The sequence below is a fragment of the Melospiza melodia genome, chromosome 9 (genome assembly GCF_035770615.1).
Source record: "Melospiza melodia melodia isolate bMelMel2 chromosome 9, bMelMel2.pri, whole genome shotgun sequence".
Lineage (NCBI taxonomy): Eukaryota > Metazoa > Chordata > Aves > Passeriformes > Passerellidae > Melospiza > Melospiza melodia.
In genome coordinates, this window is record NC_086202.1 from 7,669,391 (window position 1) to 7,696,052 (window position 26,662).

General features: G+C 36.0%; 1 protein-coding gene across 4 annotated transcripts in view; it reads right to left on the minus strand.

Annotated features, from left to right (window-relative positions):
- Positions 1-26,662, minus strand: part of ATRNL1 (attractin like 1) — a 428,637-nt gene that overhangs the window by 339,192 nt on the left and 62,783 nt on the right. For all 4 annotated transcript variants that reach the window (XM_063163139.1, XM_063163138.1, XM_063163141.1 and 1 more), the window contains exons 8-13: positions 24,984-25,239; positions 18,789-18,972; positions 14,719-14,873; positions 6,948-7,032; positions 5,155-5,363; positions 2,840-2,958 (exon numbers count right to left, since the gene is read on the minus strand). In XM_063163139.1, the coding sequence (XP_063019209.1) occupies positions 2,840-2,958; positions 5,155-5,363; positions 6,948-7,032; positions 14,719-14,873; positions 18,789-18,972; positions 24,984-25,239 (1,008 nt within the window). The remainder of the gene's footprint in view (positions 1-2,839; positions 2,959-5,154; positions 5,364-6,947; positions 7,033-14,718; positions 14,874-18,788; positions 18,973-24,983; positions 25,240-26,662) is intronic.

Here is a 26,662-nt window from a genome sequence, read left to right on the forward strand (position 1 = left end):
GTTTTATGTTGCCACACTCAGATAAAGAACTCTTAAATCACACCCCACTCTAGGCTGTGTTTTGGCAACTGTGACCAACTGGGGCTTTGTTGTATTGCACATGTCCCCACATGAACCAACACACAAGAAATTCAGTCAGAGAGGGAACATGAACCCCTTATAGGAACGTGCTCCCCTTGGAGCTTCTGAAGGCCATGACATTTTCAAAAATGCAATACTGGGTGGAGGCAGAAATAAAATAATTCAGCTATGCCTCAACATACTAAGGCTCTCTTTAAGGCTACTTAATCAATTCTTTTTTCTCCTCAGAAATTAAGCAAAATTGATAAATTAAATTTTTTATTCTGAAATTCAATCTCTCTTCCTCAGTAGAGAAAACTGCATTTTATTGCAATCAGTCAGCCCTCTCCAGCAATTTACCATTTTATTTGGTAAAGTACAAGAAGATTCTGTCTTCATGGAGCTTACTCCTCCACATACTATTGCATGAAAAATGACATCTTGTAAAGAAGCAGCAATATAAAATGAAATTTATCTCTCCCACAAAGCCTTTTCTTTTTTTTTTTTTCTCCTTTTTTTTTGGTAAAGACTTGTTTCCATTATAAAATATAGTCAATTTTCTGCACAACATGATCAGCAGCAAGGGAGTATCATTTTCATAGGATGCAAGATAAAGCATTTTATGTGCAGACATAGAGGGTGAATATAGTTTCATAAACATATTAAGCAGATCCATATCAACCAGGCATTGCAAGCTTCTGCTTGCAATGACATCATATATGAGTGTGATATACATACATTATCTGCATGATCTATACCTTGATGATGCATGAGTCTGCACAGGAGGAGAATACAGTGTCCTGCTAAAGTGCTGGCTCACATCAAAGGGTGAGGACAGGCAGGTGAGTGTGCATCATTAGTGCATTAGCACTACTCATTAAGTCCATCTGTCCAACTAGAATTACTTCAGGGAAATGTTCACATTTCACAGGCCTTCCAACCAGCAGAGTAGCCACACTTTGCAATATCTGCTTTGCATCTATCTGTGACCATGAGGCCAATGCCAAACTGGTTGACAGCACACCTTTAGTAAACTGGCCAGTTTCCTTGAGGCAACAGCAGCAGATTATAGAACATTATTGTCATTCTCCTCTGGAGTTCTATGATCTAAGTCATAAATCAAGGCCTTTGTACAGCTGCAAAAGCTCCTTGTGATGTTCCTAAGTCTACAGCTTGTTATCCCCTATTACCATCACAGTGCTGTCACAACATTTTCGTTTGTGGGCCTAGTCCAGAAGTAGCAGTCTATGAAAATGGATAATCAGCCTGATCCATTCTGGTTTTCCACATGGTGCCATTCTGTTGATGCTATTTTAGTGGGTTTTATCGAAGCTGCAAAATTCTGCTTCCATCATCTCATGGCCAATAGACTAATTTTACAACAGCCACCTCCCATTTATGACAGCACCTCTTTCCAGAAGTCATTTTGATGAATTTTTGCTACCCCATTCCTCAGTAACTACACTAACAGCCCTTGCTATCCACTTCAAACCCAAAATAAAAGACAGGAAATTATACAGAGCAGACTGGAGCATCGTTTGCTAATTAAGCTGACAATCTTACTCATGAAAGGTTGTCAAAGAAGGACACTGAACCAAGAAGTTTGTGCTAAAATACCTAGTGCTCCACATTTATTAGGGATCATTTATTAGGAATGAAGATGGTCTGCTCCTTAGCAACTATTCCTTGTTCAAGAGCTGAAAACCACGGTTAGAAAATTAGCTCCTAATGGAGAACAATGTGTCAGGAAAAGAAGGGCCCTTGAAGATCACAAAGGAAACTAACCATTAGTGCCTGGAATGTGAAATCCCTCTGACAGACTTATAACATGACTACTGATGAATTTGTGTCTGCATTGCTTTTATTAGTAGTGACTAGCTACAAATGCCAGTGATTAGAGCTGGCTGTGCTCACCCTGAACAGGCAAGATTTGAGTCACAATCAATCCAACTCACACCTTAATTTGTCTGGAGAACAAGATTGATTTGCATCAGGTTCAAGCCAGAGAGCAAGATACTTTTACTAATGAAACTGTGTCAAGAAAGGATTTTGAACTCAAGTACAGCCAGGTGTCTATGGATAGCTAAAAAGTGTAAGAAGGCAAAACTTATAATGCTAAAACACTATTATAAGCTTGACGAAAAGCAAATGAACAAGCAAGAGATGAAGCAGCTGGTGAACAACAACATAAAGTATAAAGCATGGCACTAGGCATTATTAAAAAGGGAAAAGTATAAAATTGCATTAATCTATGGAATCTTATGGCTTGTAGTTAAAAAGATCAGTAAAAAGCCACTGGACCTCATGGTTACAGAAGCTCATATTCCTTTAATGAGATGGTAAGTGACTCCATGACAAAGAAAAGCATTTCTATGACAATCAATGATCAGAAGACCATGACTAATGAGACTGGTCTGGTTGTGTTTGAAAGGGGAAAAACCAAACAGCACCCTTGATGGGATTCCATGGTTTCTGCCTGCCTACTGTACACCACAAAAGCACAAAATCCAAGTTAATGACTATGACTTTTCGAATGTCATTAATTAGGGGATAAAAGTATTTATCTTCAGAAATATATAGTAGACAATACAACCCTGAAGAATACTTGTTTTACTCTGAAACAGATTTTTTTGCTGAAGTCCAGCTCTGCCTTCTGCAACACTTTTAGCTCAAAAGTCTGGAATACAAGTTTGTTTGTGCTGAAAACAAGCAACTACTAATCTACTACACCTAGAAAAGGAGAAGTATTGCTAACATGCTCAGATTTGCAAGGACTCACCATGCTGCAGTTGCTGTTTGCTGAAATGCACTTCTTGTCGTCGCACCACTGGCAGCCGTTGGTGTTGGCGGTGCAGCTGGCGCAATCCGCGTACCGGTAACATCTGTCGTCGGCAGCAGCTGCCACACAAACCAAACAGAGAAAAGGAGAATAACGCCACGTTTCTGACACTTCCTCAGAGCTTCTCCTGTTGCAGCCTTCATTTGAACTCTAGCCATTCATAAGGGTTTAAGTTACTGTAGGAAATTAATTCTATTCAGTTAATAGGATTTGCGCCTTTAAAAATTCCTTCAGCAACGACTTTATTTGAAGGTTCGTAAGTCTCATATCAACTAACGGAATATTCACTGATTTACAGCATGAAAGCTCTCAGCACAATGCAAAAATTAAGAGTATGAAAAACTTTTTTCAAGTATTTTTCCTTCACTCTTTTAACATGGAAAGGTTTTCTTCAAATGTAGGATTCTACAAAAAATATTAGATGGCTATGAAGGAAGACGAGATAAAAGCAGTAAATAAAACAATCTAAGACAGATATGAGCAAGACATGGACATTTTAAATCTTTGTAAATTAATTTGTAAACCTAAAAATGACCGGTAAGTTAAAGCTCTGTCCTTTAGCTACAAAAAGAATTTGAAAAAGAGTTAATGTTGTATTCTTAATAATGGTACTTGGACTAAAATTTAGGCTATGTAAAATCATTTAGGACACAAACTATTACTTCAGTTTAAAGGAGGCAAGTTTTTAAAAATCATCATAATGCAAAATAGGAGCATTTGTATCATCTCCTATGCTGATTAATGTGTTTAATTCCTGTTTGGTTTGGCTCCTCCTTTAGTTTCAGGTGTGTGCAAGCTTAAAAGATTCTCCTGCCAGGAAAGTCTTGTCATCCAAGAATCGATCTGTTGAAAACCACTAAAATTTCTGCTTATCCTTTAAATATTGACCATCAGCAGTTTCGCAGATGATACTCTCAACCAGGTAACAACTGAGCCAAGTAATGTAAAAGAATATATGAAAAATTGGTTTTTGGCAAAAAATTACTACCTGAAACTGGAAGAATGTGACAGCAGTGAAACAGTGCTGTTCACATAACTTCTGCGGAATTGGAATTATACAGACCTAATCTCTTCTATGTTGAGTTGTACTTTATTTCCACTGCAGCACCTGTACTTGAGAAACTGTTTTAACTTTTTAATTTTCATTCGGCCTGTCTGTGCTTTGTTTTGTTTGGGTTTTATAAATACCTGTTGCTATGATCAGCTTTTTATAAAATCTACTTTTATCTGTATTACTTTTTAATATAATGCCACAAGGTTTTTTTTCTTTTTCTGTATAGATGGAACTTTCTAGACTGTAGATCTCTAAAAGTTCTGACACTGTACAAAAGCCATTTTCCAGAAAACTGTATCTGGATAATGTTTTTGTTGTATCACGTACCTTTTTTTTCCTGAGTTTGAGACTTTATAGCCAGTCTAGAAACAAGTACAAGCTATCAGAAAAATAAAATGTCTTGAAGTGTTGATTAATAGCAGTGCTAGTAACTTTTCAACAAACATTAAACACAGACTGGCAGTTTAATTGTATGGCAGCTTGTACACACAGCACATAGCCAAAGTCTGGGAAGCAATTTTACACTGTGCTGAAAGGAAAGATGCACAGAAAAAATAGTAGGTGCGTGTAGCAGGGATAAATATTCTGTTCATGTGACATATAAGAACAACACTTTCACAAGCAATTTATTTGTGACAAGCCAAAATGCTTAGGAATAGGTTGGAACAGTTATGAATAACAGTAAATTGCTGTTTCAAACAATACAGCCATCACAATGCCACAGAGAAATTCATATGACAAACTTGAACTCATCTGACACATTGCAAAGGGCTTGTTTGCCTCAGGTTTTTTTCCAGCTGTGCCTGCACTATATTCTTCTGTACAAATGCTTCTGTTTCATAGGTAATCTGCTTGAAGCAGTGATGCTTTCCTCTCTTAGTGGCACTGGCACACACAGGTATAAGAGTGCCATATGCCCATAACACCAGCTATCACTTGCAGTGCCCATTTGTGCTCTCAGTGTTCTGCTCTGCTTTAGCATCTTAAACTTGTGCTCTTTTGCATCTACTTCTCTGCATGTAAAATACAAAAGGATTGCACAACTGAATTTTCTTTCCAAAAAACAGATCTCTTGCACTGGGTATTCTCACAGGGGAACACTCTTAACATTCCAGTCACCACCTCCACGTGGTCACTTCTCTGGGGGTTGCCCACCCCTATCTCCTACACTGCATTACAAGCCTGACTAGAATTCACTTACCTGTTTTCTTGGGACATTTGGCTCTAAGGATATTATTAGCATGTCCAGATTCCCAAGATTCACAATGTTTCTTGTTCCACAGGCACCTTATTCCTGGACGAGCATTTTTGCACAGCTCTTCATCTCTGAATGCTTCACAGTTGGGAGGCTTGTACACGAGGATGTCATTCAACAGAACACTTGAAAAACCTCCAAATATATACATGGACCTATTGGAGAAAAGCAAGGAAATTGAACTGTTATTGTAGACACATTTTCTTGATTTCTTATCTGACTTGATGCACAATTAAAAACCCACATACTATCATCAAAAAAATCTTATTCTTTCTCTAATAAAGACTCTATCAGTGGTTCCTTTATTGATTACATTTTCAATTTATTTCTCCATGGAAGTTGAGAGTTTAAAAAAATTGCTGAAAGCTCCCTGTGCATTTATTATGGAGTGGGATATTCAAATATCTGGGAAAAAAATTAAGAGCTTTGAAAGAATGCAGTAATTTTTGCAGTTCAATATTGAGAATAAAGCATGAAATACTGGTCTGCTGAAAACAAGAACATTCTTTTCAAGACAGGCAGCAACAGTTGGCAAGATGGATATTTGTTTTTGGTAACATTTCTGGTGCAGTAGCTGCTGACACAGGAAGCAAAAATTAAACCTGAATCCTCACCCTTCTAATTAAAATTAAGAACTGTCTCAGGTAAAAGATAATAATAAAAAGCCTCTATATTTGTTGTATGATATACTCTTAAAACAGAATTAATCACAGAGTTATCAATAGCAGAAATCTGGAGAGTGTCTTGTATTGCACTGTTTTGGTATCAAAAACCCTTCCAAAAATACCACTGTGTTCTTAAAAAACAAATACATTTTTAATATAATTAATAGGAAGTGACAGTTCTCAAAGTATCAGACATGGCTTATATGGCATAAAACACACAAATCATAATGAAAAACTATCAGTTGCTGAATTCATTAATTCCAAGTAATTTTGTCTTAATAAAGAAATCTGTTCATTGATTAATGTCAAGCGCTCTGTGTACATACTTACAATTTAGTGCTATTTTTGTTAAAAGCAGTCACACTCTTATTTGTAGTATTACTCATTACCTCATTTCTGACCTCTACAGGATCCTTTCATACAGGATCCATAAGCTGCCCACAAATACTTCAGTAGTGACTTTATTAGTGTGATGCATAATGTAGCAGAGGTACAATGATCTATAGCACTGCAACTTCAGATACTAGGCCAGTTGGCAACACGCAAAACAAAAGCTGACAAGGTAACAATATACATTTCTTTAAACCTCAGTATTGTTTTCTACAACTTTTCCAACTTAATATCATCTAGTTGCTGGCAGGCTTTTCCTCCTTCAAGTGGTAGAGATGATGACTGTATCAGTATCATCAAAATACTCCCTTTTCCCCAACAAATTTTAGTTACATGGTTATTTTATGATTGTAGAAGAATTACAGCATACTGCAAAGAGAAAAAGATTTCTTCCATCACACCTAAGTGAGGGTTATAGTTGATACCAAATATGAAATTCAGTGTAGCCCTCAATGCTGAGAAAACACCTCAGTACCCTGGAACATTCACCTAAAATGTCACTGAACAGATCCCCAGCAGACTGGGGATTAGCTGTACTGATTACCTGATGAGCACTACTTTCTTTCCCTTTTAATAAGTTATATCAGTTCTCTTATTGAACCATACTTCACTTAAATGTGACTTCTTCTACAGGTTTTTCCTTCAGAAAAATGGCAAGGAAAATTTAAGAGACACTTCATTTACCCATTACTGACAACAGCAGTGTGACCAAATCTGTTGACATCTCGATGCAGATTAGGTTTTGGTAAAATCTTCCATTCATCACAAGCTGAAAGACAAAACACCAAGCATATATCAAATAATTTGAAAAGTTTTCAGCAAAATACATGGGAAGTATATTTTAACCACTCAAGGATAAATCAACTCTACTCCTTTTAGATGCATTTGTGAGTAGATGCTTCAAGAACCTGTCAGCAACACTGATCTATCCTAACATTTATCAAGACCATAGGACATTCACAGAAAAGTCACTTTATTACAGACACAGTTGTCTGCCTTCACAGCCACTTTCAACACCCACAGGAACAAGTCCTGGCCATTGTTGCTATCAAGGGACAGTCATATTGCCCTCATGTTTACACGTTCTCAAATTAGCTAAAGGGTTTCAATTTATAAGTATTTAATGGAATATCTATGGCAGTGAACTCGGTTCTTTTCTTAAGTGTTTTAAGATAAACTATCACTCCTCCAGATGTGCAACCCATCTCATTATTGTCTTACTTTTGGTATCTTGATTTAAGTATGCTGCTAATTACTTTCCACATACTTGAGAGGAATGCTGAATCAGGATCTCCATGTCAAATTAATTATTCAAGCACATTTCTTTTGGAACTGCTGTACACAAATGAGGTTTCAGTGTGGTTTATTTTTTCTTTCCTGACTAGAGTTTTAGTTCTTTAGAATAATTACTCTGCTCTTCATTATTCCCTACTTAAACTTTACTGACTTCATATATTCAAATCCCATAGTAAAAGAAATAGGGAGCACCTACAGATTGAAGCTTCAAGGAAGTGAAGAGTTTTTGCAACTTAATTTGGGTAGAAGCATCTCTCAGTAGTCAGATCCTAACACCTCACTCCCCAGCTTAAAAAACCAGAAATGGGTAAATCCAGGAGGAACAAACTGTCTTTCAAGCTGGTCTCATTCACAGTGTCAGAACAGCTCAACTCTGCCAGTGCTCTGTTCTGGCACTTCTAATGCAGAAAATCATTCACTGCAGAAAATTATTGACAGCAGCACCTTGTGCAGTCAGCATCCTGTTAGCAAAGCACACTGGAACACCCTGTGCAAGGTCACACGAGGATGGACTCGGCCCCAGGAGGGGACAGCATGGCACAGCTATGGCAGCAACACCACTAAGTCTACTCAGGCTTCCACCAACCACAGCCTGAACCCATCAAGAGAACCAGTGAGAGACCATGGCTGTGATAAATAAATCAATTACACCTCCTTATAAATTGGAAACAGAAACTAAAAGCACATTATTACTGGAGTAATGCAGATGGCTCAAAGAGCAATAATTTTGACATCAGGTGGTGAACTCCATGGAATTAGCAGTGTGAAGAAAGTATAGCAAGTGTCATGCATGGTCTTAGCAATATATCCCAAAATTCTGACTTCTTTCTCAACTCCTACCTTCTATCACTATCATTGTTAACATTATGTTATCATAACACTATGGAATTATTAATACACTTCATCTTTCACAGTTGCTATTTTCTTATTTTCGCTACTTAAACAGTGGTGAAAGTATGCACAATGCCAGAGAGATAGTCCTGAAACTGTTTCAACCAAAAAACAAGCATTTTAACAATTGACCTGCAAAATCTTACTGTTACACTTTAAAATCAAGTCCTTGATGCTCTTAAGTGACTGCACATTAACAGACACGGCACTTGTGAGCTCATGTGCCTTTGATGGTAAAGGAAACAATTTAGGAAACCCACACTAAATTTCCATCTGATTTTAAAACCCACACTAAATTTTCATCTGATCTTAGGAAGTGTTGACATTTATTTTCTTATTTTTACAAACATACACATTATGAACATATAGTCTTTCCTGTACTTAGAAATTTATTTTAGAAAAAGTGGGATTTAACACCAAGGGAAGATCATAAAACCATATTAAAGGCTGATTTTCAGATGAGGAACCCCTGAGGGCTGGAGCTATAATAATTCCTTTCTTCCTGATGGTATTTTTCAAACTGGCAGGTCTTTTCAATAGAGTACAAGAAAAAAAAGAGGGAGGAAAGCTTATTACAAATAGCCTCCCCTCTAATCTCCTCCTAGACTTCTCAATAACTACTGAACACTGAATAGAGCACTGTGCAGAAAAATTCTTTTGCTCAGCTTTCAATTCCTGATGTGAGTTTCTCTGTAGAGTTGATTAATACAAAATACAGATAGCTAACCAACTGATTTCTGTTGGTTTTCAGTAAAGAATCAAATAGAATTCATCCCTGCCCATCATCTTCAAACTCTCTTTGAAGAACTCTAAGCAACCAAATTTCCAGAGTTTACTGTACTGTTCCAAAAAAATAACAAATGGCAAATGTAATATGATTTACAACATGACTTATCAATACTACAGCATTCTGTGTGTTGTGTGCATTATATTAAGTCTAATAATGATGGTAAAGATAGCAAAGAATAACATCTTTTCCTCCATAAAATGTCATGCCCTCAAGGCATTTTACTGATAGACAGTGGAAGATAGTTGTATCTGTTCTATCTGTAACCAGGTACAACACACAGCACATGGAAACACACTCTGCTTTTAACAGAACCAGTTACTAAGCAGATGAAGAAACAATACTATTCATTCCAAACTTATTAGCAGAATTTTTAGCCACTGAAAAGTACAAGGAGAAATAAAAGAGTTTTTTTTCTATTACAAAAGCTTCTGCTTTAAGAATAAGCTGTACCACATTACAACATTAAAAGAAAAAGTTTCATCCTCCTCCCTGGTGTAGATTAAACAGTTCCCAGTAGATACAGAAGTGGCTCTGACAGTGAATAGCCAGTCACACACATTTCTGTGATGAAACACCACAGAAATGCACTGGATTTGAAGCAATCCAGCTGAGAAAATCCCCACTTGAACTTTGCACAGGGTATTGCTCTCCAGAGCCCTCACTCCAACAGGTCAGGCCTCAGCACATCTCATCTACAACCTACTGGCCACACTGCATTACTGACATCAGAAAGGATGACCTGGACATTTCACAGGAAAGCTTTCAATGCTGCAACAGTAATCATACATTACTGGAAGGTTTCTCAGTCTGATTTTATAGGGAAAAAAAAAAAAAAAAAAAACAAACAAAAACCCAAATAGAAAACAACCAAATAATTTCTAATCAACATTATAGTGTCAGTAAAATACTTGAACACAGAATTTGATCTTTAAAATTTAACTAATTAGGCTTACCAAAATGTTACTGAACAGAAGAATAAAAAAATAATAGAAAAATAAAAATAAGAAGAAAAGGTTGTTCAGATAGTCTTTAAAAAAGAGGTAACCAATGTTCCATACTTCACCTCCAGGATCACATTATTATTTTGGCACTGGCAGACTGATTTAGTGACAACCTCTTACTGCATTCAGAGCTTTGTTTTAAGAGAAGGTATATAAAACCTTAAGGTACTTAATGCTTACATTTATCAAATAATTTCTAAATTTCAAACTATTTAAATACTTTGAACTGCCAATGTATTTATTCTGCTCAATCACACTGCAACAATGCAGTGCAGCTTTATGTGCTACATAGAATCCAATGCCAGCTTATGCTTCTATTTTCTCTTTACATATTTCTAATAATTATTAAGTTCATTTTTCTTTTGTAAAAGTAGTAAAGCTGGTTCTCAACATATGGACACCATTACACCTCTGTCTGGTTCTTGTTTATGACTCTGGACGACTAAACACTGAACATAAACAGCTGAAACATCGTGAAAGTTATGTACTAGCAGAAAACTTATTTTCTGAGTCTTTCCACTTCATAAATATTTTTCATTAATCAGTTAATAAAAATCTCCTTACTCTCAGGAAAACACAATAGCAAGTATGTTCAAAACAGCATGAATCGAATTTAAACTCTAGAGCTAACATCTACAGCAGAGTCTGTACACATAACAGTGACTCCCTAAGCAGTAAAAAGAAATCAACAACCTCACGCTTTGCTATTAAAGGGAGCAATTAGTGCATTATATTATTATGGCTTTGCTCTTCTAATAGCACAGCAATATGGAAGTAATTGCTGTTACAGACTGCACCAAAACTGCATTTATAACTTAAGGGTTTAGGAACTCATAAAACTTAATCTTTCACAGGCACTGATTTACATTTTCTTTGTGATGGCACATTGATATCCATTTGTAACTCCAGAAAGAGGGAGAACTGCAAAAATAGATGTGTTCATATTGGAAAAAAAAATAATTCACAGATATTAAAACTACTTCATTTTGTTAATGGCAAAGACTAAAGATGAAACAATTTACTTTACAAGCAAACAATTTATGAATAAACAATTCATTTTTATTACAAAATACAAGCAATAGGTTTGATTACAAGTGGAACTAAAGTCAATCTCATGAAATCATTTTGATTTTTTTTTCAAAATAGGAAAATGTTTCTAAGCTTTGTTTGAATATCCTAGAAGAAACTTAGTACTTCACATGCAATATTGTCTTTCATAAGCAATTGAATTTGCATACTATTTAATCCATAATAATAAACTGAAATCCAGATAGTAACAAAAGAAATATTATGGAGTATATTATTAGTGTAAACATATGGGTTATTGCACTTCTCCCACAGATCCAAACAACACAGAACCCCCAACATCACTAAGAGAAAGCACAGAAAAGCTGCCATGTTCCCAGGATTTCAGGTTTTGGCTTTTATGGAGATTCCCTGACCATAATTCTCTGTACATATCAACACCTTAGCAACTGTCAAATGTGGAACAAAAGGACTAAGACTGAATACTTCAAAACTCAAACTTAAGGAACTTAGGCATGCAGAGATCTATTTACTAACTGCACCATTTCGGCCAGAAACTAAAATAAATATCCCAAGTCCTTAAAAAAAAGCTCTTCTTCAATTGTATTTTAATACTGGTCTCAGTAGTCAGAATTGTTTTAAACTCTGACTCTGTGTGTCTAATAATCTATTTTTATCTGCAAATTTTGCATGCGAATACTCATAAAATATAATTTAAATTATTTTTCTAAGTTCAGCTTGGAACAGAAATGTAAATTTTAAGCATATGGGGGCCCTTGTAAAGAAAAGCCATAACCAACATCATTCAGAAAACTGCAGGTCAACCCCAGCATTCAAGAATGTCCCCAATGCCAAGCTTCCTCTTTCAGATTAATGAAGCAATAACAGCACAGTTGGAAAATACCTGACCTCTACAAGAATGACCCTCTGTGGTTTTTTAAGGGGCTTCCAGAGCAACCCAGGGGCAACCTGGTGGTAAAAAAATCAAAGCAGAACAGAAGTATACCAAGGCCAGATTTCTAAAGCTCTTTTTCTTAATTCAGCAGTCTTCCCATCATGTATTTACTGCTGTATAAGTCAATACATCAAGTCACATTAAACTATGAAAATCACGGCATCATAGCAGTTTTTATAATGTCTCCCCATCTCTGTGTCTTCACCTTTGACAAATCTGCAGTAGGTATTTCAAATTACTGAACTGAGCTCTTGACTCATGACACATTTAAAGGTCTAAAACTTGTTATAGACTAAGCTCAGAACTTAGAGAGCAATGACTGACTCAGAAAAGCAGAGGGGGAAAAGGTAACTCTGTCCCAAGCTTGGTAAAATGGATTGCTCTCTGGAGAGACTTCTCTCTGTGCCTGGACTAGAGGAGGAGTGGGGATTACCAAACTGAATTAGAAACCAACCTTTCAGAAAGCTGAGCTTGGCTGAGGTGAAGCCACATGAACGGTTACTCCACATTAATATGAAAAGCAGTGTTTTCATGGGTAATAAAAAGCTGGAGCAATCTATCCAGAGGATTATGTCACATATAATAAGAGAGATAATCAAAAGTACTCTCTAGCCCAACTTGAACATAAATAGCATAGGCTCTATCTCCACGATTCAGCTGCTTTCCAGACAGCACCCATTTTTTACAAGACAAGGCTAACACTCCATCACTTGCAAGGTATCTAGGAAATGTGATGCTGATAGCATCATATATTTTTTTTCTTCCAAGCATTGTTCAAAAACTCATGATACAAAGTAAATAAGATTCTGAAATATACCTATTGCATAATTATTTAATTCTTTATAAAATATTTCAAGTTTTCTGAAGAATATGTCTTTATCAAATATGTGCTGTGAGATTTGTTTCTAAGTTGGTAAAATGAATATTACAGAAGAATAAGTCTGAATCAAATCAGTCCTCATATAGTCCATTTTTAAGATTAATTACTACATCCAAAGAGTGATTACTACATCCACTTCTTTTGTACTTCATCAGTTTCATAACACATGGAAAATGTGACTTGCAAGAGAATACAAATACCAAATTAAATACAACCAACTAGACAAAACAAAATATCATTCTACTTAAGAAAAAAAATAGTATAAAGCATTTTCATGAAAGATAAAAAACTATCAGTGTGTGAAAGTCAGAAAGTTACATTAATTCAGATCTTATGACTCACACTATTGATCTCTAAGCGCACATTTACAAATAAATGTAGACCAATAAATAATACTATGCTCCAAAATGAGAAAGGAGCCCTGTTTCATTAAAAATTAAATCCACATGTAGACTGAAGTGAGAACAAAATCAATAGCTGACACCATCAGATGCCCATAAGAAGGTCTGGAATATGCAATAGAGGGTTACAGTAAAAACAAATCAGCTGTTTTATTTATTTTACTTATTTTATTTTCAGCTAAGGCATTATTTGCACACCCATTAAAAATAGCAGGAATTAACCCATATATGTTTCATGTACTGAAATTAGTCATTATTTTTGTACTAAAGCAAAGAAATTGCATTGGTATCTACAGTGAATGCCATAAAGAGCCATTAACTAGTCCTGAAAGAAGGATCATGTCTCAGCCTCTTCTACCACTGTAGGCAGCTGATAAACGCTTGCCAAAAGTAGATCCAGGCAATATCCACAGGCTATTCTCACCAGGAGCGTGCATGAGTGCATTTCCCAGGCTGCTCTGACACATTTCCCTTTTTTTGGCTCTCAGGACAAGAGACTGTGCTTTTTGGCCCCAATGTGTGCTGTATGATTATACTTGAATTCCAAATACGAGTTATATGTTTATATTTAAAGCCTATGCATAAAATATGGATACGAACATCAGGGAAGGGAGAAACTATTTATGGTAAAAACAGCAGTGGCACAAGATAGGAAAAAGATTATGGACTCATTAAATTCTCTTCTATTTATAGCCTCCACAATCCTATAGGGAGGCTTTTCCATAAGTGTACAGCTCAAAGGGTTGGAACCACTCACCAGAATGAAAGCTGACACCCACTCAGTCTTGCCTTATCACACAGTTTTCCTCCAAACTGTATTCCTATCATATATTTACAAACAACAATCTTTTTTGCTCTCAGCCAGTCTTGTGAAATTAAATATAACACATCCTTTTATCATCTCCTAAAGGCTCCTCATGCTTCACTGAGCCCTAATACCACTTGCCATGCAGAGCCTTTTTTCAGATTGTCTTCCTTAAAAGTGTGTTGCCAAAATACTGAAAAATATTCAGGGCCTTGAGAATGGCATGGATGCTGCTATGCCTTGCCCCACAAACCAAAATCTTTAGACAAAATGGAACAAAAATCTGTAAAATTTACAAATAAATTGAAGGTGTTTGGGATCAAACTATAAAGAATCACATTAGCTGGACTTGAGAAAGCAAAATTGTGGTATTTAAAACCAGAATGAGAAAAAAACAGTACAACACATACCTATATCATATGAAAGAAAGTCAGCAGAAAAACACTTTGCACCGTTGCTCAGGGAAGTATCATTATGAGTGTTTCCACCAAAAACAAGCATAGCTCCATTGATTAAGACAGCTGAATGAAGGTATCTTGCAAAGCCACTCTCTTTCAAAATAGTCCTACAAAACATCAGAACAAATACATACTAACACATGAAAAACTGGAAATAGGCATCAAGAAAATTTCTACATGAAAGCGACACAAAATAAGAAAAACAGTAAACTATAGTTATTACTCAGTAAATAAAATGACATTTAATCAGATTGCTTCTAGCATTATCCACTTTCTCATGACACAAAATATATATACATTTATTTAAAATATGACACTTTTAGTTAAAATAAAACAGTTTGCCAAATAATATAGCTGAAATTAGTTTTAGCATGTTTCTCTTCTTCAGAAATGATATGGTAAATTTTACTCAAAACTGAAAGAAAACTCATTTATAGCATTAATTCCTATTCTTATATATACTTAGCCATGTTAGTTTTTTGCTCAAGAAATGCAATAAATAATTCTTTGGACAGCTAAAATAATCTTTAGACCATCCTTAAAATTACAAAAGAAAAAAAAAAATTCTAATTAATTGAACACAGACCAGAAAAATAAATGGCAGAATGTATTCTAGGTATAATAAAAACACTTGCACTGCTTCATAAACTTATTCAGACTGGTTAAACTCTAACATAGCAAACTTCAGTGCTAAAAAAAACTGTCCAAGCAATTGAGGCTTTGATCTCTGTCTTTATTCACTTCAGCCTCTGTGTGTGTGGTCTGCTTTGTGCCAGAGCAGTGGCACAGCCCCAACAGCAGCCAAGAGCTATCAATGCCCCAGTTTGAAAGGGGCAGATGTAGAAAGAACAGAATACAAACTTGATTCAACCCCAGCAAATAAATCTTACCAAGGAAGAGAGTAACCATCTGTGGGTTTTGCCAGATGAATTAGTTAAGCAGACCAGCTGTAGACATGTTTGTGAAGAGCTGATTAGATCATCAGTACAAAATACCTTCTACATTCTCCTAATAACCTTTTATTGTTTCAGTAATCGAAGTTTACAAGTTTAGACTCTCATTTTCATTTATGTTACTACACACTGCTCCAATCCACAATTAAGCTGTTAGTCATTAATTTCCTGTAAGAAACTGACTCAACAATCTTTCCTTATGAGTGAATAGTACTGTCTCTCCTGAACCACTCTCATATTTGTTCAGTATTTTAACACCATCATCATGTTTGAGGGAAAAGGTTTAAAGTACATCTCATTTTTCTTACATAATAACATAAATCAGTCAAAAACTTGAAATATTTTAAGTGATAAAAGATTGCATGTTTTAAAAAGTTGAAAGGAAAGCATCAAACCTGAATTCTCATAATATTATTGAAATAAATTCCCCTCTAGCCCTGGAAAGTAACATCAAAAGAAATATCAAAGACTAAATAAAAATAAATGAGGATTTTATTGCTTAAAAATGTGACAATTCCTTCAATCCACTTACATACCCACACATGTGCTTCTGCTTTTGACCCCTTTTTTTTTCTTTCCTATTAAGCGACTTGCTTTTCTCTAGTGTATTTCTGATTAACATACTTTGAAAACAGAGCACCACACAAATGTGGTTTTCTAACCACAACTTGTCTTGATACAGGGTATTTATGGTACCCCCAGATAAATGTGGTATTTGGGTTCAACTTACCCATTAGCAACACGGAAAATTAGAATTACAGGGAAGTAAAACAAGACATTATTTTAAAGTTATTTTCAACTGGCAATGGAGGAATTCTGCTGCTGTAACTTGAAAGAATGATAATATCCTAAGAACATGTTATCTTTGTCCATTTGGACTACAGAGACCTTTCTGTCTTTGCTTCTCCAGCTTTCTACAGCCCCTATTGCCTAATTTACACTAATTGCTATACACTAGGCTCTGCCTTGATGATCTGCCTTGCAGCTGTCTACAAATAGTTGTGTTGATCACTAAAGGCCTGAAGAGACATACACTGCTCTGGAGATAACTAAGGATTCTCCTCTACACAGTAGATACATAAAAAAAAAATCTCCACAGGTTTGTTTTTTGGGGTACTCACTTTTCTACTTGTGACCCAACTCCTGGTCCCTACCACAGTGTGGAGTTTTTTTTTCCTGTAATTTTTGCATATTGTGTGCTGAGTTTTATCCCTCCCAGTAACAGCAACTTTTCCTCAAGATTCAGCAGAACTGGAAGTTTGTTGATTTGGCCATGATTTTCACTATTCATTAGCATCACTAATGAGGGCAATCTAGAGAACTCTCCAACACATATCAACCCCATGCAAATTCTGTGAGAGTCTCAGCAGGTTTCCCCTGAATCCATTATTTATGCACATATTCGTGTATCTGCAAACATTAGTCCTGTTAACTACAGCAGTGCCAAGGGCTGCAAGCAGCAACACCACTCTGGAAGGGGAACAGAAACACCCAGAAGCCAGCAGGTGCTTCCAGCTTCAGGCCATCATCCAAGCCCAGCTCCATGTTGTGTCCCAGCTGCAGCAGCAGGGCAGTAATGCAAAGCAATGCAGGTATTGCCAGCACTGTAATACCCCATTGTGTATTAGGAATAGAGTCCACATTAGGAATTAAAATACTGCCCTCTCACATTCCAAGAAGCATAAAGATTGTTTATTTGATATTAAGAAATTAAAACCTACATGGAACTGAGTTGAACAGGTAATCAGATTTGTGTACCTCAACTTACTGAAGCCTATGAACCTCTGCCAGATCCGCCACAGAAATGGAAGGAGTGCCAAACAGTGAGGACCAGCAAATGGCACGGACATGGGCATGAGAGAGCCATCAAAATTCCAACTCTTCCTCATACCACACCTATCCAGTGCCACATTCAGTCTCTTACCTCACAGAGTGCTTTGAATGCTAATCATAAGGTGTCACAGATACAGTAAACAAAGATTCAGATTTTATTACTATATGTCATTACTCCAGCCTCATGTGCATTTGCGCCCATTTTCAAGTGCCATAGTAAAATTCACTCCCAATGTAAATCTCACAAAATAAAGACTTGAGTTCTCTACAAGCTGCAGAGAATGCTACATTAGTATAGAGCCAAATGAAGTATTCTTTATTAGTTTTTATATGAATAATGCATAAAAGTATTCTAGCAATTATTATTATTATTTTATTTTTGAACACACCATCAAAGGAAAAAATATCACTTTGTTCCAAAAATAGAATAAGAAAGCATTAAAATTCAAGGAACTCATAAATACATTAAAAGGAAAACAATTCTTGTATTAATGTTTCCAAATGCCATGAGTTAATGGTATTAGAACCTCAGTGAAATCAAACCCAGGTTTCCAACATCTGAGAGCAAATTTTGGTGCTTAAAGTGAAGCCATTAGAACTCTACACAAATATTAAATTGCAAGAATAAAATGTTCAAAGAACTAGTTCTTGATCTCAAATCATTTCTAATGTAAGAACAAACATTCAAGATCACTTTCTGAACATAACATACACGTAGCCTTCATAAATTAGTATAAACCTGAGGAACAAGGAACTGATAGAAATAGAAAGACCAAGAGCATTCATTGCTAAGGATTCCTACATAATACCAGAGGTCGTCTTATTTCTGATAGTTTTGTGAAAAATAACCTTCCACAGTTCTTAAGGCTTTCTCCTTCTTTAAATAACAGCCACTGTAATGTACACCAGCATGAATATACTTATTCATACCATGAGGAAACAGTTCACATGGGCTATTTCTGCACAGGGGTTGTGTCTGGAAAGGAGAACCTTTTCCCAATTTGTAGAACATGCACAAAGCTTCCTCCCTGCCATCCTTTCAATGAATAGCTCCACTAATCCACTGAATCAAGTGTAGTCTCTCACCACAATTCTTCCATTTTGCTGCAGAGAATGTGTTGTTCTGAAATGTGCAAAGGGTATAGAGGTACCTGATGACTTTGCTAGAACCTTACTCTACACTTGTTTTATTCAGTAACCTACAACTTGGTTTCCTGCATTATAAATCCAACTTACCATGTCCGAGTATTAACTTCATATCTGTAAAGATCATCCACCAATCCATATTTATTGCCAGGCAATGCTTTGTATCCACCATGGACATAAACAGATTTTGTCAGTTCATCATAGACACTGGTATGGCCATATCCACCTTGAACAATTGCTCCTTTCGTTTCTGGGACAAGCCAAGAGTTGGACCCTTGAAGAGACATTAAAAAAACCCATAATTTAAAGGCTACTGCTAAATCACAATAGTAGGAGTTTTAAAGATATAAAATAATTTCCAATATAATTCTAAATACAGCAATAACTATAGGGATTTATTTTAAGAAGTAGTTTTATACCAACGTATCAAAATATCTGCAATTAGATAATGTTGTCAGACTATTACCTGCTACTCACAATCAAATCAAAAATACATCATTGTTACAGCTGCCAGGCAGTATCTCATCCTCTCCCACATGTCACTTCAGCACTCACACAAACAAACAAAAAGCCCAGAGCTTTTTGAAGATATGAAATTAGGAGTTATGATTAATTCTCACCAGAGATGGCTGATGAGAATTCAGTGCTCCAGCTCCTTCAGATTCATTAGGAACACCTGTGCTCAGTCACAGGGAGTCTGAGGAGCCTGGCAGACACTGAACTGCAGTGAGTCGTGAGAAGCACGTAACATAAGGCAGCTCCAAGTGTGCATGGATATGGGCAGACACTTTGGGAGTAACCATAAAATTATTGAGCTAAAATCCTTTTCTAATTGCTGTTTCTTAGTTCTTTAACTGCAAATATACCCATTCAGTTGCAGAAGACTCACAAAAGAATAATTTGACAGCAGCTCATTCAATTGGCATTTAAATCCATGTTTTACATCACATGATTAATAACTGCAAAGAGACACCAAATAAAACCAGCCACAATAGCTGTTAAGACTGAAGAAGAGAATACAACTGGAAAATGTTTTACCATAGGAAAAAAAAAAAAAAAAAAAAAAAAAAAAAAAAAAAAAAAAACCACCTATTAAATGCCTCTAGCCCCAAAATGTCTTTTTTTTTTTCCCCCTCCATCTTCCCACATGGTGATGTAAATCACATAAAGAGCAAGAGAGCAAGCCAGGAGGTATTTCCTGCACAAGGCAGCCTACAGAGAAGAGCCTGTGATGATTGGGAGTCAGTGCTACAGATTTGAAACAAGAAGTAATTCACTTCCAGCCTCGTGGAGATTGACAGAACAGAGTCTGGACAAGGACATCCAAAGTGGAGCCATCTCCCAGTTCTTAACCTCAACTGGCTACCATTCTAAAGTTGCTTATCCAAGGCCAGCACACACCACCATAAACCTTGCTTCCTCTGAAAGTTAGGCTAAATCTCATTCTGATTTTTAATCTAATATTATGTAGGTAGCTTAGATTAACTCTTCCCTCTCATGAAGAGGCTCATGATTTTCAGTTATTACTTTTTCTAGCATACTTTCCTTAAATAGTTTCCAGGCATTGCCTCTATAAGTCACATTTTTTTCAGTAACAAGTGCTTATGGCAAGTTATAAAGTATAGATTCTGAGGAAGAATTGTGATGATTTTTGTGTATAAGAATGCTGGTATTTGTGGTAATACACTATTTATAACTGACACAGAATATTTACATTATTTATGTGTAGTGTAATGTAAGCAGTATTTTATTTCAATCCCCATGTTAGATATTATCAAGCCATGAAGAAGTGCAATTTTGAACACAAATATCAAATTTGTACAGATAATACAGTACATTACATACATATTACTTTGATAACTAATAGATTTACTTGATAGAATTTCTGTAAGAGGGTTGGTGAGAAGTCAGCCTGCAGATACACATTTCTATTGCCAAGAATATCTTCATTTATTTATTTAATGATCAGTCCTAGAGATTGGCATATTTGCTTTCAGGGAAAAAGAACTATTTCTCCCCATAAATTGGCACAATGCTGTTGATAATATGCATAATAGAATATTTTGCATTTCTATCTGAATGGTTCATGTAGCATTAATGGAGCATTATGGTTTATGTAGCAATGCTGTATTTGATGATTCTGAGGTCTTTTCCAACCTAAATATGTCTATGATTCTGTGTAGCATTTAGAACACTGTCACAGTTACATTGCATATTGCACCACTTTACATGACTTGGGCAGAAATATGAAAACCTGTTCCTTCTTGAATAAAAAAAAATGTTATGAATAACTACAGAAATTCAAGGAAAGAGGTCCAGCAACATCTTTCTGAAATACAAGCCAAAAGCAGTGTTAGTTGCTCCTTCTACTTCCCATTCTAAAATTTAGCTGAGTTGCCTGAATTTCAAATACTGAAATGTGTAGGTACAGTTTTGATATCATTCACACTTCAGCATCTCGAGTATTGCATCACTCACAGAAAAATACAATCCTGTCTGTATTTAAAGACATTACTATGCATAAGATCTGACCTTTTGAAGCAGCTTATTGACATGAATCTTCACCTAGCTTTTTTCAACAAAAATTCAATTTTTATTGAGAATGTTTACATAACTCCTCATACTCAGAGATCTCTCTTTCTATCATTATATCATATGAATATTGAAATGTATATAAGAAAAAGAAGTACTTGATTGACCAAACTAGTAATTGAAATTGCATTCTCAACAGCTTACAAATTCAAATGCAAAGAGAGCTTCATGAACAAACATGCCAGAAATAAGGAAGTAGGAGGTTTTAAATTTTTTTTCCAGATTTAAATTTCAAGTCTAGTACACGATGTAAAAATAAGGAAGATACATCCATAAGGACATTCCAATTTGTCCTTATCATAATACAATATTCAGATAGATCAGGTAAAAAGAACAAAATGTCCAAAAAGCACCTTGGTGTACTACTTTCATTTTATCACAGTGACAAACTTGAAAATTTTACAAGCAACAAGGAAGCTTATATTAACTTTAACAAAAAAGAGGAGGCATGTTACATCATGGGGCCACTTTTTTTATATTATTCCAAAGAAATACTTTTAACCAAAAGCAATCTAGAACCTACTTCTAAAGTCACTAAAAAAATTGGGCTAAAATACCATATTATGTTAATCCAAAGAAATTTCTGTATTGTAAAAGAAATAAAATAAAATCACAGAAGACTTATTCAGAAGTTTCTTAATATATAAGGAACCTTTAAAAACCTCAGCTAAACCAAAACAACATTATTATATTCACCTTGAGACTCACATTGAGATTCTTAGAAGGTTTATGAGGTATTGCTAACCTAAAGGGAAATAAATTTCCCTGGGGAGTAACCCAGAAAAGCTTTATGGTTCAAGTTAGTAAAATCATTCACATAATTCCCATATCAGGATTTACTGGCTCCTCAGAAGTTGTAAGTCTGGGTGCAGCAAGAAAGGACAACAGGAAGCTCTTTTCTTCCTGCAGCAAGCACCACACCTCTGGAGTGGAAATAAATTCACGTGCCTTTGCATGGTGAAAATCTGCCTGCAAACCCTGCCCAATTATTCCAGAATTTATTTTACTCTCATAGAAATTACTTTCTCCCCTAATCCGACAGTGCCAGAGACGTTTTGAGATTGGCTACACCTTTGATTGGTATGTTTTATTAACAAGAACTACATCCTGCATGAAAAGCTAGTGATTTCCACAATTATTTAAAACCTCTTCAGGTGTTTGTTAATCTAGACCTCACGGAAATCATGGCCACAGCAACTAAATAAGGCTTTAGCACCAGAATTCCATGTACCAAGTTCATCAAAGTACTGGATCCTAGAGGTTTCAGCTCATATGAACCAAAGGACAAACTGCCTCTATATCTCTTTTTAGGCATGTAGCAAATGCTTGAAAAAATAGCTTTCATTAGGACTAAAAGGCATAACTGATAACATGTAGAAACAATAACAGTACAATTTGAAATGTTAAAGTAATATAATTTTAAAATCACCAGAGAAAGAAAAATAAAGGCATGATTTTTTCTTTCTATAATATCAGAAGCCCTTATATTTATGAAATTTCCTTTCCTATTCAGGCGAATTCACAGGCATACTTCTCACTTCCTATGTCTTTTAAGTTTGGATCCTGAACTGCTAAAGTCCTCCCAAAAAACCAGCAATTCTTAATTCAAACCACCAGCTGGAATTTTATGGTTAAAAATGTGCTCCTACAGCTGCAAAACTGTAGATAAATGCCACGGCCAACACAGAATTCAGGAAAATTTACCACAAAATTCACTTAACTTAGAAGGGAGGGAAAGGAGGGAGATGCAGTGAGGTGGAATGAAACCTGAGAATTCTCTGTGGCAGCAATGGTTCAGGTACCCCCTGTTCTGCAAAGCACTGGGAGCCCCAGCAATCAATCCTTCATCAGATGAGGAGACTCACTGAAGGCAATGGGGTTCCACAGTAATACCCTAGAACTGTTACAAGTTTCCTTTGTGTTTGATGCAAGTGAAGCACATTTTCTCTAATAAACTAAATCTCTCACTAGAATATGACAAAAATATACTGTCAAAAAGGAAACATTAAAAATTGACAATAATTGACACACAACTGACAGAGAACTGCCTTCTCTTACTCCAAGCTTATCCCCATGGTAGGGAAGGTCTGAGGTTTTTCTTTGTTTCTACACTGCTTAACTACACTGTTTTATTAATCCTCCACAAACATAGCTGTAACATTAAAAAAAAAAAATAGGAACAAGGTGTCCATTTCAACCATAAGGCCATCAATAAAATCAGCCAGGCAGAAAATTTAACAATACAAATCATGTTCCCTTCTTCCTAATTAAAGTAACAACAATAATAGGTGAGAATAAAATTGGTACTTCTAGTCCATATTAAATCAGCAGCATGTGAAGAAGTAAATAACTTAAAGTTCCAACAGAAGAAGCAAATAATCTAAAGTTTTTCAATAAACATTACAGTGAATGAGCATGCAGAAACTAGAACAACATATTGTTTTCTTCACAGGAAAAAAAATAATCTCTGACATGTCAAAAAAACAACTTTCTGAAAGTCAGTTTTTCTAAAAAATGGCCTTTAATACTTAAGAAATATTAGAATACTGTTGTAAAACATCATTCTAAGACCAGAGTTTTATAGTAGCTTTTATGCAGTTAAATTGGAATTTTTCAGTGTGACTAAAGAACATTATGGTGCTCTTCCTCCTACTGCCACTCACTTTTATCCTTTTTCAACACTGTTATATAATTTTGACACTGCCACCAGAGATAATGCCAGAGAGCATAAGAACCATCTGACTTTTGAAGGGATTTCCTGAACCTATAAATCTGTTTAAGCAGTGATTATATAAATATGCATATATGAAAAAAAAGTTAAATGGAACAATTAAAAACAATTACCATCCCTTAGCATGTAGGTATTACTTTGAAATCTTGTATTATGTCTTCTGCATATTTATTTACTGCATAAATAACTGAGACTCAGATAAACTCAATAGGAAAATGAATTAAACAAAAGTAGAAGACTATAAATTTAATTAGTAGGCATATAAATATAACTAAGGATTTATCATGTATAGATTTTCCATATTATTCCACTGAAATTGCATCTGAACTGCACCATGGATATAATTAAAGATTTCTCTTAGTTTATTTGATTTCAGCATTTAAAATCACCCCAGAAACAGCTTGCAGTTCACAAGGGGAATCCCAGACAGACATGGTAGTTTATTTAGAGAAAATTAGAGTTAATTTTCAATTATTACCTCTAACAGCAACATGTGTATCTTCAAGAGAGAACCCTACCTATTATGATGAACTAAGTTATTACATTTAAAAACAATACAACAGAAAGAAAATAATATACCAGCATTAAAGAACCTTTAAAATAACCAAATTATTGTTGGTTTTGCTCTTCTACTGCGTGGTAAAAACAACAAGTCTGTGTTGAAAAACTATGTATCATCACAATTACCACAGTGAAGAATTTCTGGTTTCAGCTTTTATCCTCTTTAGGGTACCACAACCACATACAAAAATGGAAAATGTCATGGTGCTCCAAACACACATGAAACACTATTACTGGGCAAGAAATCAAGTTATAACTTGAAGGAAAAAAGGTGAGACTTTATTTAAATTGCAAAATACACATTTTTCTTTCTGAAGAAAGAAAAATCACTTTTTTTCACTTAAAAAAGACCATCACTTTTTGCATCAGTTTGTGATCAAAATGATTTAAAAGTGACTTACTGATGTAGTACTCCTGCACAATGCTTGTGTAACCATATATGGAGGAATATCCAAAAATTACAATCATAACCACATCTCTGCTGTCCAGCTCTACTATGTGTGCTGAATGACCTTCCACAGCATATTGCTGTCCATGGACCAGGACTGCAGGAATTCTGGTACTCCATGTTTGACTGGGTATGTTGAAAACCCACAGCTCATCAGTGACATTGCCATAACTCGTTTCAATTTTGCCTCCATACATGTAGATGTCTTCCTGTAAAAATGGGGAGAGAGGAGAAAGCAAATAATGGATTACAGAAAGATAACATCTGAACTGCATACTCCTCTGCTGAGCAGTATTTCATAACTGAGCAATCTGATTTAAATCTTCCCATTTAATCTTACATTAACCAGCTCAATATCAGACACTAATCCCAGACAATGATACTTAAACTAAACCAACAATGATAAGGAGTCTATTTCTCTGAAAATAAACCTAGCCATGAAAATGACACCAAAATGAATCTCAAAGAGATTATTTCATCCAGAAAACCTTTAATTACATGGCACTTCTAATCCATACCGCAGCATTCTATTTAAAAAAAAAAAAAAAAGCTAAACAGAACGGATATTATATTGTTTTCTGAAGGAACAGTTCACAGAATTAAAACGTGATTTTCCACACACTTAGTCTATGGGGATTTCACTCAGCACACGGACAAGAGAGAACATTCTCTCCTACTAACAAGATTAACTTAAGTTCTGAGAAAATCCAGTCACCAGAACCCAAAGAAAAGGGGAAATGCATATATGAAATCACAGAAGGGTCGGACGGTGCCTTAAATATCATCTTCTTCCACCCCTATCACCATGGGCAGGGACACCTTCCACTATCCCAGGTTGTTCCAAGCAATCTTCCACTACCCCAGGTTGTCCAACCTCATCTTGGTCGCTTCCAGGGATGGGGCAGCCACAGCTTCTCTGGACAACCTGTGCCAGGGCCCCAGCCCCCTCACACTAAATGTGTCTATGATTCTGTGTATTCAGTATCACACTGAAAAACTTCTTACCAGTACCTAAACCAAACTAAAACCTAAACCAAACCTGCCCTCAGACAGTTGGAAGCCACCTCCCCTTGTCCTGTCACTCCATGCCCTTGTAAAACATCACCCTCCAGCTCTCTTGCAGCCCCTTTAAGGTGCTATACAGTGCCACCAGAGCCTTCTCCTCTCCAGGCTGAACAACCCCAACTCCTCCAGCCTGATCTCTTGGAGAGGTGCTTCAGACATCTGATCACCTTGCCCCTCCTCAGGACATGCTCCAACAGTGCTGCTTCTGCTGGGAGTCCCAGAGCTGGACACAAGGCTCCATGAGAGCAGAGCAGAATCACCTCCCTCAACCTGCTGGTCCTGCTGCTTTTGATGCAGCCCAGGATGTGGCTGGCTCCACCTGAGCACATTTACTGAAATCAAATTCCATAAGGGAGTACTTTGAATTCTTTTTAAGGAATGCAAAACAGAAATTCCAGCCATCATGAACCACACACCTTAAACAGCAGGGCCATCTGTTCTGGTAAGTAATGAGTGATTTATTCAAATATTGCCTGAAAGCAAATCCTACTGAATTTCACATCATTTGGATTTGTAAGCCAAGGTATGCAAAGCCACAGAATAAATTCCAGATTTTTGGCTTCACAG